We start from the raw sequence: 13,178 nt of genomic DNA on the forward strand, positions 1-13,178 counted from the left end.
CGTCAATAAAGCGTCAAGAACGGCTAATTCTGTCAGTTTCTTATGTTGTTGCTCTACTTCCTTCTCTACGGTTGTACGTCAAGTGATTTTCCTTCTACCAACAATCATTTTGCCTTTTACGTTCCAAATCAATGCCTGTCTCCCAATGTCTGTTTCATGCTTCCTTAAAGTGTGGCCGATAAGCTTTCTCGCTATCGGGATCGGAAGCGGGATATCCCGATCCCGAAAAATCCCGGGAAATCCCGAAAATTTCAATCCCGATCCCAATCCCGAAAATTTATCGGGATCGGAAATTCGAGAAAGCATAGTAGCGGATTCATCTCCACTTCCTTCTGCCCATCTCAATCGCAATAGCTTTTTTCATGTCATTGCATACAACAGATTGTTACTAATTATTTTTGTATAGTAGATAACACAGTAAGCACCTGTTAACGAAAACTTGAATATGACTATTAAGCGACTTGGTCACATTCCAAGTGTCGCAACCATATAGCAACATATAAAAATAGACGATGTTCAGTACAATGCATTACATCTCACCAATCAACTTAAAGCTATTTAAAACTTACAAAAAATAAATGATTGTTCCTATTTTTTGAATAATTTAATAATTCAAAACATCATCAAAACATATGAAACTTGTCGGACGTCAAGTAAGGTCATGATACAATGTATACTCAAACTATGTCATGTATTATAATTTACTCTATTTGTATTCATGCTTATAATAATCAAAGGGAGATAAAAAATTATTTACGAAGTTGAGTTATGTCTTCTCTTTTTTGCAAACAATTAACATGCATTTTATCCGGATGGATAGAATCTATATTATAAACATCCAATTCCTTTGCTAATACAAGAACGGAAGCCATGTGAAGCCACGTAAAGCCGAAAACTGAGGGGTATCAATGGGTATGAAAGGTGTAATGTGAAGTTATGTGAAGCCATGCGAAGCTGAAAATTCTGAAGATGGGGAGCCACGGGCGATCCCGATACTCTAGTAGAATATAATGTAGGTTTGGCATACAGAAAAATTTTCACTGCGATCGATGATCTCTACAGAAAACCTATGTTCTAGAATAAAATCATAAATGTCCAAATAGCGATGTTTAGATGCATATAAAGTCCATGTCAAATTGTTAACTAGCTCCAAATGTGATGACCTGCATCTACACAAATAAGCACTGCCATTGCTTGCTTTTTGCGTAGACCAAGTGTTCCTACCGACCGGAAGGCAAAATGCGCATAAAAAGTGGAAAATTTGACTTCATGATGACGTGACCAGAAATGGCAGGACTTTGGCGGACTTTGGGAGTCAGAATTCTAAAATTCCAAAATGTTGCTTCCACAGTTAAGATGCGTCCCATAAAAATGGACTCCATTGGAGTTCGGACTTTAATGCAGGCGCCTCCTTTTTTTGGGAAGCGTCATCACATTGTAGTCCTTCCAACTCTAACCGTGGCTATTCCAAAAAAAACTTGTTAAGCATCCATGACATTAGGATTCCAATGATAGAATTCTCAAAGTTACCAGTAGCCACGCCTACATGATACTTATTATTAAAACATACAAAATAAAATTTCGTCACATTCATGTTAATAATTAGACATTACGTCATGTGGTCCACTCGAGATTACAAAAACAAATCAAGAGCAGCATAAAAATCAGCAAGAATAAATTTAATGAGAGAATTTGAAATGAGCAACTGATGCTGAATTTAGTTTTATTTTGAGAGTGTTCGGATGCAGAAGTGATCTTTCGACTGTCCGCGTGTGAACTTTATTCTTACATTTTTGAAGTAAATTGTGCCTTTATTGAATTTATTCTGTTTCTAATATTTTCTGTTGACTTGATCAAGTTTTGTGAAATTTGAATACAGTGTGAATAAAATATTGAGGATAAAGCTAGTTTTGTCAAATATTAATTGATGACATAAAATGAACTGTTGCTTAAAATTGCTAGGACTGTATTATGATTGAAGAATTTTTGTGTTCAAAATTGAAATATATTGGACGTTAATGTGTAGCGTTTGAAGCTAAAGTTATACAAAATGGTTTCGCAAATCATGCAAGTAAATTGAAATTCATAACTAAATTCAAGTTCCTCTAATGGCCCTCGGGCTACGAACCTGGAGCGATGTCTTAAATTGCATTTATTTTAAATTTTAATAAATGTAATTCTTTTATTTAGTTCAATGGGTCTAGTCACAAGGGTCAGACACTATATTAATTAACATAATGTGTCGTATCCAAAAGCGTAGTCAGTGGAGAGTGGATGGGGTATTGTGGGCACTGGCATCCCCAACAAGAGTTGGAGAATCGTTTATTTTAGTTATTGAGTTTTCGACTTCTTAGGACATTTTGAGGATTTGTCGGGATACAGCAGCGTCCCGGCAAAAATACAGCAGATGGCCGCCCTACCATGGTCTGACCCTTGCTTTTTGACTATATAAATTATTGAATGCTCATAAAACATTAATTTGATTCCTTACAAAATTGCAGAGTCGATCTCTGTTGATTTTTTAGTCGCCGGCTGCTAAAAATCGGTTAAGCTAAGCGAAAAAGTTCGGGTTCGATCTCTGGAAAATTATAATAATTGTCTACTTGTTAATTCATAGTTTTTTTGGGTTAAATTGTGCCGAATCATAAAAAAAGATTGTCAACCACTTCCTTGAAGTATTACTTCATAATTTGCATCAACAATCAAATTAACATACAATTTTACGATTGCTATTAATTTCCTCAATAACGGCTTTTCAATAAGATGCAGTGCTGATGCTCTAATTTCAGAAGCATTAAGAGTCACTTGATTTCCTTGATTTTTTGCAATTTATTGAATTACTTCCTATTAAATAGGAATATATATTTAATGTTAATACAATAATAAAGAGAATATCAGTAACTTACTTACTTTGGTGGCCGTAGAGATCAAGTGTGATCCATCGCTTCCCTCAGTCGGCGCTTGAAGCTGGCTCTATCGCTGGCTACCGCTTGATGATGATGATGATTAGTTTCTATTGATCCACTGCGAATCGTAGGGCACTAATAAAGTGATTGAACAGGTCTCTGTTCCGGGCTATAACGGCTACTTCTGCTAACTTCTTTTGTTGTTGTTCTGCCTTCTTCTGGCTACCGCTTCTAAATTATTAATTCCAAGTGAGACACTATCAGTAAAAGTTAAAGCAAAGTTGAAAGGACTTATTCCTTTATATAGGAGTTGTAAAGATGTCATATGTCACTTAGATTCATTATTCAAGTTAACAATCCCTAGCAGACAAAGGATGTACTTTCAAGTGCAGAGCAAGCTAAAATTACCGCTATCAAGCAAGCTCAACTAGTGTATATAAGTAGAATAAGCTCTAGAGAGCATGTTCTTTGTTTGTTAGGGAATTGCATACTTGAATATTGAATTGCTAAATTTAAATTGTGGGTTCGTCAAAAAAAAAAACAGCCTTGCTGACAAAAAACCAAGACTTGCGAATCTAAAATTCAAGAAATCCAGGCCTGCAGTTCTTGGACGAATCTCATTAAAATCTTAAAAAATTAAATAAAATTTGAATTATATTTTTCAAAATTTACAATCGCAATTTTTCCCCGAAACGATTAATCAAAAGAGTTCAAAGGATCTGTAAATAAAATGATAACGACATTGTAATTATCAAAACATGGATTTGTTGTTGATTAAGGCATCAATTGATAATTCAGTTGACAAATTATGATTTTCTTTGTTGTTCTTTTTTGAAATAAATTGCAAAAAATTGAACTTGTTTTCAAAATGCTGTCACACGCACGGCAATGGGCCCTTGTGTATGCTAGCTAAGACAATTAGTAAATAAATTTCCAAAATTAATTTTTATATTCACATTTTAAAGTTAAAATTGTGAAATTTTAGATTTTTATTATAAAATTTATGAATTTTCAAAACATTGTCGACAAAAATGACGAAGGTTCCACCTAGGAGCGTTCAATGCTCTGCCAAACCACTTTTATCAACACCAAATGCCGGCTTCTATATGAATTTATATCATTTATGTCGCTATGATATTACTCCGTCCAAAATTCTTATAAAATTATATTTTATTGATCAAATTTAAAGTAGCGAGGCCATGGATCACTTTTGATCTGTACGGCCAGCGAAGTAAGTAAGTAAGTAATTTAAACTAGAATTAATTTTAAATTTTTCATCAATCAATCAAATTTAAAAAAATCAAATCATTTTTCTTTCAATGTCATTCAAACTTGTTGACCAAATGACCCAAAAAGATCATCAAAATTTGTTTATTTAGTCACTGAAAATTTACTTAATCTGAGTTCATAAAAAACAGTTCCAAAAGTTACAAATTGCCTTACAGTTTCAAATAATAACTGAGAACTGTTAAGTAATACATAAAAAATAATTAAGTTTGTAGATAAGAAAAGATTTAAAAATAACCATAAAAGCATTCACGGACATCCAACGTGATCAAGCTGCTAAAATTGTATGATTAGGATAGGGTGGCCAGAGGATTTATGCGAAATATCAAGACACTTTTGGAAAAAATTGGGACATTTCTGAATTTGGCATCATTGGGGTTCTTTTTTTTACTATTTTGAGTCTTAATATTGAAAGAACAAGTTAAATTACGTTAGAAACTTGCAAAAAAATGCAGACAATAATTGAAATTCCGAAAAAAATAATCCTGGGCTCGAACCCGGACCTTTAAAAGAAAAATGTTCATAATTTATCGAAAATTCCGCAATTTGTATGGAATATTCTTGACATTTTGTGGCTTTGTCGGGACACAGTAGCAAGGGTGAAAAGTACAGCAGTGTCCCGGCAAAAATACAGCAGATGGCCGCCGTAGATTAGGAACAATAATAAGTTCAATGATATCCAGAGCTGCGCTAAGGTGTTTTGAGGGTAATGATTATTTAACCAGTTAGGTTGCGTCAGACAACTGTGCTCAGTACAGTGTAAATGGTATTAAACTACTTCTTTGAATGATGCTATTGTCTCTAGCCTACAAAGAGAGGTTGTAATCCGCTTTTCCACTGCATATGATTCGAAATAGATAGGGTGAATAAGTTTTCCCTGCCAAGTCTCGAACCCATGACCGCTTGGTTAATATTTCAATAATTAGGTACCAAAGTACGACGCTATTCCGCCACAGGGACACCTCGACCCACTTGAGGTCATGAATAGTTAAGAAATGTTCTATCCACTGAATATAGCATAGCTGAATGATTTTAAAGACTATCCTAAATTCAGCTCAAAAATAAAATCTACGGCAAAGGACATGAGCTACTTTCTAAGCTCAAATCTAAATCTCCTTCAAAACTGATTATGTACCGCAAAAATATGCAAATAAAAATACATAGCTTCAAAATGCTTATTTTGGTCATTTTATTAGGAATTTCTTGGAATTATATGTATGTATGCGTGATAGCCCGGGCATGATATAATAGCACATAATTATTTTATCAAAAAATGTTCCATTTTACAAGGCCAAATGAATAACACATTTTAAATTTAAATTTCATAATTTTATCAGAGCATCAAAGTGACATTTGTGACTGTATTAATCTTTAATTTCACTCGGATGAGAAAACAGCAATGACTTCATATCTTATTAAGTAGATTGTTTGCGTAAACAAGCTTGTATTACGATGGCTCTATATTAGTATTTTATTAATAATTTATCTTGGTCATATATTTCCTTTAAATCATAGCTCGAAGAAATTAGGAACGGCGTTTGTATGGAGTTGACTCAATTAAGTATAGAAGATTCGAGACTTTATAGTATTTTAGTAGATGAAGGATATGATTCATCAGGGACTGCTTACTTACGTAACGCAAAAATCGACTTTTTGACTTCCTCCTCCGCCTTCCTCAATTACAAAATTTCAACACTTCTCCCCAAAAAGCGTTTCGTAATAAATGAACGGCGGGAGGAAGTGAACAGGGAGGAGATCATCAGGCTAAAAGCATGTATTACATGAACTTTTGATGTCGCTGATATAAATTAGCATTTCTCCTGATTACTTACTTACTTACTGGTACCATGCTCCGACTTGGAGCCTAGGTTGCTACAAAAAGGCCTTCCATCTGACTTCGTTACTGGCTGTATTACAAAGCTTGTACAAATTCTCAGTTTTGACATCTAACTGGCATTCCTTCATTACCGTCCTACGCCATGTTGCTCTTGGAGCAGCTGGACGCTTTTTCCCTTGTGGATTCCAACCAAGGGCAATATAACAAGCTTGTGTCTCACCCCCAGCTACCACACTATCCCGTTTAATTTCTCCTGATTATCACCTTTTAAATGACATAAATAGAATCTCCATATACGAAATAAAATATAGCATTAATTATATAATCCATTCGATTATCATAGTCAAGTTGAATGTCATTTTTAATCAGCTCCTAACCTTTGAATTCACTTGAATAAATTTTGTCAAAATTCATAATAATTTGTCTTAAAAGACACATTTGGCACTCAATTATCAATTAGAGTACAGTTAATCTCTGATTCAAACAAAAATAATGACAAGCAGTAACGCTAAGCGTGTTTGTTATTAATTTTATTAATATTTTTATGAGCTAACATTTTTGGGGGAAATCCAAACAGAATTTAAAATAGGAACAAATTATTGCATTGTAGCTTATCACTTAATTTCTTCTTTTTTTTGGCATTGTGTGTCAAGAAAAACTAACAATAAATGCGCAATATTTTAGAATGTGTATGCTCATGACTAGACATCATATATTAAGCAATGTAGAGTCAACTTGATCTGTGTTTCGGTTACGTCATGGATCAATCATCGTCGATTGTCAATCAACCGTTCAAAAGCTACCAAAATGATCGATTAATGATTACTTTTTATCGACTAATCGACAATCAATTGATCATTAATCGATCAATATGCTCAATCATATCCCGATGACTAGATTTCTACTGTCTATATTCATACAAAATTCAGGTCATCTTCGAGCTTTTGTTTAAGTCAACAATATCAAAATAGCAACATGCATCGTTCATAATTCAATTTCTTAAAATCTCAGCATCTTCAGCAACAGATGTACTTCACTCATGAGCTATTCCTTCATTAGGAGTTAAGATCGATGCTTCTCCCGGACGATTAAATCAACCCCCACCCCCTCGTTTCAAAATCTCCATGCAAAAAAAATTTTTGGTTAAGGCTGTTACAAAATCCTAGACCCCCCTCCCCCCTAAAACTTACTTACTTACTTCCTTGGCGAAGGCGCACGGGGGCCCCCCTAAAAAGCGAACTTAATAAGTGAACGGCTCTAATCGACCAGGATTATTTTTTGGTCAATGTTCAGAAATTTCTAGAGCATGAAAGTAAACTTGACAATTCAACAGAAAATCAATAGAATCAGCTTTGTTTAATTATCAAAATGCAATATATCTGAAATAAATTAAGCAATTTACAAAACTTTTATGTGTATTTGATAGATTTCAAGTTAACTTGAGTATTGACCCTTTTTACCAAAATCTATCAACGGTGTGAATTGCTGAATAAAATCATCAAAAATGGCAGTCGTTGCTAAAAGTAAGTATTAATGTATAGCTAATTTGTTTTTTAAAGCAGAATTGAGAGGGCTCCACTTTTTTGGAGTCCTACTCAATTAGAGTCACAAAAGTAGGACATACGTCATGGAAAGAAGCTGTCGATAGAGATAATGTCACACTTGGAATCAGGAATTTGCAAGCTACAGCCGACAATAAGCAACATCTTTGGGAGATTAAAGATCACCGGATTTGAGCCGAATCATGCATCAGGTCAGAGTCACGCCGGCCTGAACTTGGATCTTGCGCACATGAATTTTAACTGGAAACATTGCATGGACTGTGATCCATGGCAACATATTGCCCTTTACCAATATCAAATGCTACAATGTCTCTTTCCAAAAGTCCAAGAGGTATTTTTGTCCACATGGGACACATCACAAATTGATGGCAATAGTGTACAGCATAATACCTTATGATAAACTTACAATTTTACAACCAACATCCGCTGACAGTTTTTATATCTCCGACAAGTATGAACAATGAAGTGAAATCATTGCAACCAGGGTTGTTACAACATATTCTGTTTTACAGAATGTGTACACATATGTCACATATTTCATGTGTGACAGGGAAAAATGTGTGGATATGTGTGGAAATGTGTGGATATGTGTGGATATTCACACATTTTCCACACATATCCACACATTTTTACCTGTGACATATTTTCAAAACACACCAGATTCTGCTTTTAACAACCCTGATTGCAACTATACATTGTAACTATTTATCAGTATTACGAATGCAATTGAGCTAAGCTGAATCATATGACTAAGTATGATATTTTACCATTTGTCACATTATGTTATTAAATTACACAATTTACTATAATCGGTATTTTGGTCCCGAATTTGACTCATTCTGAGTCTTGTCTACTCAGGATTCAGACTTCATGATTTGATCTTGTTAGATTCCAAATTCCTTAAATCGATATCAATGGCTGGGATATATTCAAATAAGAGAAGAACTTGTTTAGGGGTTCAACAGCCTTGATTCAGCTGTCATGTCAAATAAGGGATTCTACTCGCGAGATCGAGTCTTCCCAGAAACCGAGATTAAGACGTTGGGATACCTTAATGTCAAAATTGGAGACACTTGGGTTAAAAGCACCAAAAAATATATCAATGCCTAACTTAGTCCTTGATAAATTCAAAAATTATAATTTTACAACATTTTTCTCATTTCCTATTCCAGACGCTGCAACAAAAACACCAAAAGCTAAGTGGTTGAAGGATTGTAAGTATGAATATTGTCCAATAATGTTGCTTATCTCAATTATTACATTAAAGTTGATGACTTATTTTTTAAAAATAATAATAAAAATACTTCAATTTGATAACAAAACTGCAGTTCGACAAGACAATGACTGTCAATTTAGAACTTACATATTTTACTGTAGACAGTTGACCGGAATTCCGATAAAAAACATGACTAAATATTATTATATCTTCAAAATCTTACAGTTATACGCATTCTCAAGTTGGACTTTCGATTTGGTGATAATCGATCAACTGAAAGTGTGGTCAATAAGCCAACGAAAATTCAAAGACTATTTGTGATTCCATCAAATATTCCTGATCCACCTGGTAAGTTTTTGAGTCAACTCCCAATTCTCTCGATTCTCTCAATTCTCTCAATTCTTTCAATTCTCTCAATTCTTTCAATTCTCTCAATTGCCTCAATTGTCTCAATTGTCTCAATTCTCTCAATTCTCTCAATTCTCTCAATTCTTTCAATTCTCTCAATTCTCTCAATCCTCTCAATTCTTTCAATTCTCTCGATTCTCTCAATTATCTCAATTCTCTCAATTCTCTCAATTCTTTCAATTCGCTCGATTCTCTCAATTATCTCAATTCTATTGATTCTCACAATTCTCTCAATTCTTTCAATTCTCTCAATTGCCTCAATTGTCTCAATTCTCTCAATTCTCTCAATTCTTTCAATTCTCTCAATTCTCTCAGTTCTCTCAGTTCTCTCAATTCTTTCAATTCTCTCAATTGCCTCAATTGTCTCAATTCTCTCAATTCTTTCAATTCTCTCGATTCTCTCAATTATCTCAATTCTATTGATTCTCTCAATTCTCTCAATTCTCTCAATTCTCTCAATTCTCTCAATTTTCTCAATTCTCTCAATTCCCTCAATTCTCTCAATTCTCTCAATTCTCTTGATTCTCACAATTGTCTTAACTCTCTCAATTCTCTCAATGCTCTCAAATCTCTCAAATCTCTCAATTCTCTCAAATCTCTCAATTCTCTCAATTCTCTCGATTCTCTCAATTCTCTCAATTCTCTCGATTCTCTCAATTCTCTCAATTCTCTCAATTCTCTCGATTCTCTCAATTCTCTCAATTCTATCAATTCTATCAATTCTATCAATTCTCTTAATTCTCTCAATTCTCTCAATTCTCTCAATTCTCTCAATTAATTTAATATTTATTTTGACATTTGTAGTTGTGCTTCCCGAAGAATGGACATCAGTGCAAAACAACAGAAGCAATCAAGGTCTTGGATCAGTTCGTCGTAATAATGAGATTTTCACGACCACATCGAATCCTCCACCTGAACGACAATAAATTTATCACATTAGACAGCCTGAACTGTAAAAATATGAACTTATGAAGTCATATAAGCCGTATTAATAACATTTGATTACTTTTTTTAGATCAATGAAATAATTACAAAATCGTAGACCCCCTTCCTCCCCTAAAAAGCGAACGTAATAAATGAAGAAAAATCCAGAATAATTTTTTTGACTCAAATTCTGATAAATCATGCAACAATTGGCCATAAATAATTTAAATTTAATTATTTTAAGGATGTTTGTTTTATAAATTTGATGACATTATGTCAGTTACGTCAGTTAAGATTACTTATGAGCCACTCATTAATCGACTATTTGAGCCAGAGTTGGCAGGACTTTGGAGTCCGGACTCCAAAAGTCCCAAAAGTCCGGACTTTGAAAGTCCGGACTCCACTTTAAAGTCCTGCCAACTCAAATTTTGAACCCCTCGTCCTTCCCTTGTCAATCAATGTTTTAGAAATGCCATGAACCTTATGTTGTGCGCAGTTACAATCGAGGATTACTAAAAAGGTGTGCCGTGATGCAAGCATTGATATAATCTCATATTTAAAATGTTAAATAATAAAGACGTCAAATTTAAAATTAGAATTTTTTTGGCCTCTAAATCGTCATTTGCAGACCTCGAAGTCGACATCAATTTTACATGGAGTTTAATTAGGGTGGCCAGAGGATTTTCGCAAAATATCGGGACACTTTTGGAAAAAATTGGGACATTTCTGAAGTTGGCATCATTGGGGTTATTTTTTTATTATATTCACACCGTTTTTCACGTGTGAATGTATTGAATTTGTTCAGATTGAAAAATCAGTTTTTTGGATTTTTCAGCAAAACTAAGCACAATGGCAAGTTATGTTCTATCGCAAAAAGTTTGTGCCTAGAATTCCTCACCATAATCAAAAAACAGATTTGAAATTGGTTGAGGCATTGCAGAGAAAATCAAAAAATTCGCTTTCTGTAAGCAAGCAAACAAGCAAACAAGCAAACAAACAAGTTAATCAGCAAGAAATCTCAATAACGAGACATCGTAGAGACTTCTAGTTTTTTGCAATCGATCCGCGCTGCTCTATAGAAGAGCTGATTAGATTTTGGGCATGGCAGGAACAGCCGTTGCTTCTAAAAAAGCAAAAAACTTTCGTTTTCATACAAAATTTCAAAATCAATGTTTTCTATGATTTTTTGAAACTTTGAACATTGTACGAAAATTACGAAAAATATTTAAAACCTGCTCGCTGGAGCTTGATCCCTCCTGGAACCTGATTTCTCAACTACCCGCTGGAACCTGATTCCTCAAACATTAGCCAAACGAAGCTTGGCCTACCCGCTGGAGCCTGATTCCTCAAAAATTTGCCAAGCGAAGCTTGGCCTACCCGCTGGAACCTGATTTCTCAACTACCCGCTGGAACCTGATTCCTCAAACATTAGCCAAACGAAGCTTGGCCTACCCGCTGGAGCCTGATTCCTCAAAAATTTGCCAAGCGAAGCTTGGCCTACCCGCTGGAACCTGATTTCTCAACTACCCGCTGGAACCTGATTCCTCAAACATTAGCCAAACGAAGCTTGGCCTACCCGCTGGAGCCTGATTCCTCAAAAATTTGCCAAGCGAAGCTTGGCCTACCCGCTGGAACCTGATTTCTCAACTACCCGCTGGAACCTGATTCCTCAAACATTAGCCAAACGAAGCTTGGCCTACCCGCTGGAACCTGATTTCTGAAACATTTGCCAAGCGAAGCTTGGTCTACCCGCTGGAGACTGATTCCTCAAAAATTTGCCAAGCGAAGCTTGGCCTACCCGCTGGAGCCTGATTCCTCAAACATTCGCCACCTGATTTCTCAACTACCCGCTGGAACCTGATTCCTCAAACATTAGCCAAACGAAGCTTGGCCTACCCGCTGGAACCTGATTTCTGAAACATTTGCCAAGCGAAGCTTGGTCTACCCGCTGGAGACTGATTCCTCAAAAATTTGCCAAGCGAAGCTTGGCCTACCCGCTGGAGCCTGATTCCTCAAACATTCGCCACCTGATTTCTCAACTACCCGCTGGAACCTGATTCCTCAAACATTAGCCAAACGAAGCTTGGCCTACCCGCTGGAACCTGATTTCTGAAACATTTGCCAAGCGAAGCTTGGTCTACCCGCTGGAGACTGATTCCTCAAAAATTTGCCAAGCGAAGCTTGGCCTACCCGCTGGAGCCTGATTCCTCAAACATTCGCCACCTGATTTCTCAACTACCCGCTGGAGCCTGATTCCTCAAACATTCGCCAAGCGAAGCTTGGCCTACCCGCGAGAAATTTTATGGGACGGTGTGAATATATCCGCATTGGGTTTCTACCCGATACACTAGTTTTTTTGAGTTTTAATATTGAAAGAACTAGTCAAATTACGTTAGTAGATTGCAAAGAAAGATGCAGAAAATAATTGAAATTCCGAAAAAAATATTTTCAATCCTGGGCTCGAACCCGGACCCTCAAAAGAAAAATGTTTATAGTTTATCAAAAATTCTGCAATTTGTATGGAAATCGGGACATTTTGTGGCTTTGTCGGGACACAGCAGCAAGGGTGAAAAGTACAGCAGTGTCCTGACAAAAATACAGCAGTCTACCCTAAGTTTAGTAGACTTTTCCATTAAAAATTCAAGTCGACTTCAACCTGTAATAATTTGTAATTTATTCATTTAATTCCAAAAATTTAATTTTATTTCAGGTTTATAAAAATTTATAAATTTTTAAGATATTTCACATGGATTTGGTGGATTTTCAAAGAAATTTCTAACATCTTCAATAAAATTGACAATTGTTTCATTGATTCTTCCCAACGATGGTGATTCAAGGTTGTCAAGATCAATGCTCGGATGTGTCAGAACTGGAAATAAAACCTTCAATTAATGTCTTCTTGACTTATTGCAAATTTGAACTGTTTTTTACTTACCATTTCCAATTGATGATATTATGAGAATGGCAGCAACGGTGATGACTTGTAACTTGATCGACATGACTGCTGACTAAGAAATGAATTTTTTTTCGTACTGACT

The 13,178-nt window shown here is 35.3% G+C and overlaps 1 protein-coding gene across 1 annotated transcript; it reads left to right on the forward strand.

The window, feature by feature from the left end:
• The first annotated feature begins 1,728 nt into the window (after positions 1-1,728).
• LOC139094351 (uncharacterized) lies at positions 1,729-10,738 on the forward strand. The gene is made up of 6 exons (XM_070645388.1): positions 1,729-1,798; positions 7,457-7,553; positions 8,765-8,806; positions 9,034-9,156; positions 10,021-10,168; positions 10,232-10,738. Exons 2-5 carry the CDS (start codon positions 7,535-7,537, stop codon positions 10,140-10,142), a joined length of 306 nt encoding a protein of 101 aa, XP_070501489.1. The 5' UTR covers positions 1,729-1,798; positions 7,457-7,534; the 3' UTR covers positions 10,143-10,168; positions 10,232-10,738.
• Positions 10,739-13,178: the final 2,440 nt, after the last annotated feature.

This window comes from Chironomus tepperi, unplaced genomic scaffold, assembly GCF_022539635.2.
Source record: "Chironomus tepperi strain 1889 unplaced genomic scaffold, CSIRO-AGI_Ctep_v1 contig_354, whole genome shotgun sequence".
Lineage (NCBI taxonomy): Eukaryota > Metazoa > Arthropoda > Insecta > Diptera > Chironomidae > Chironomus > Chironomus tepperi.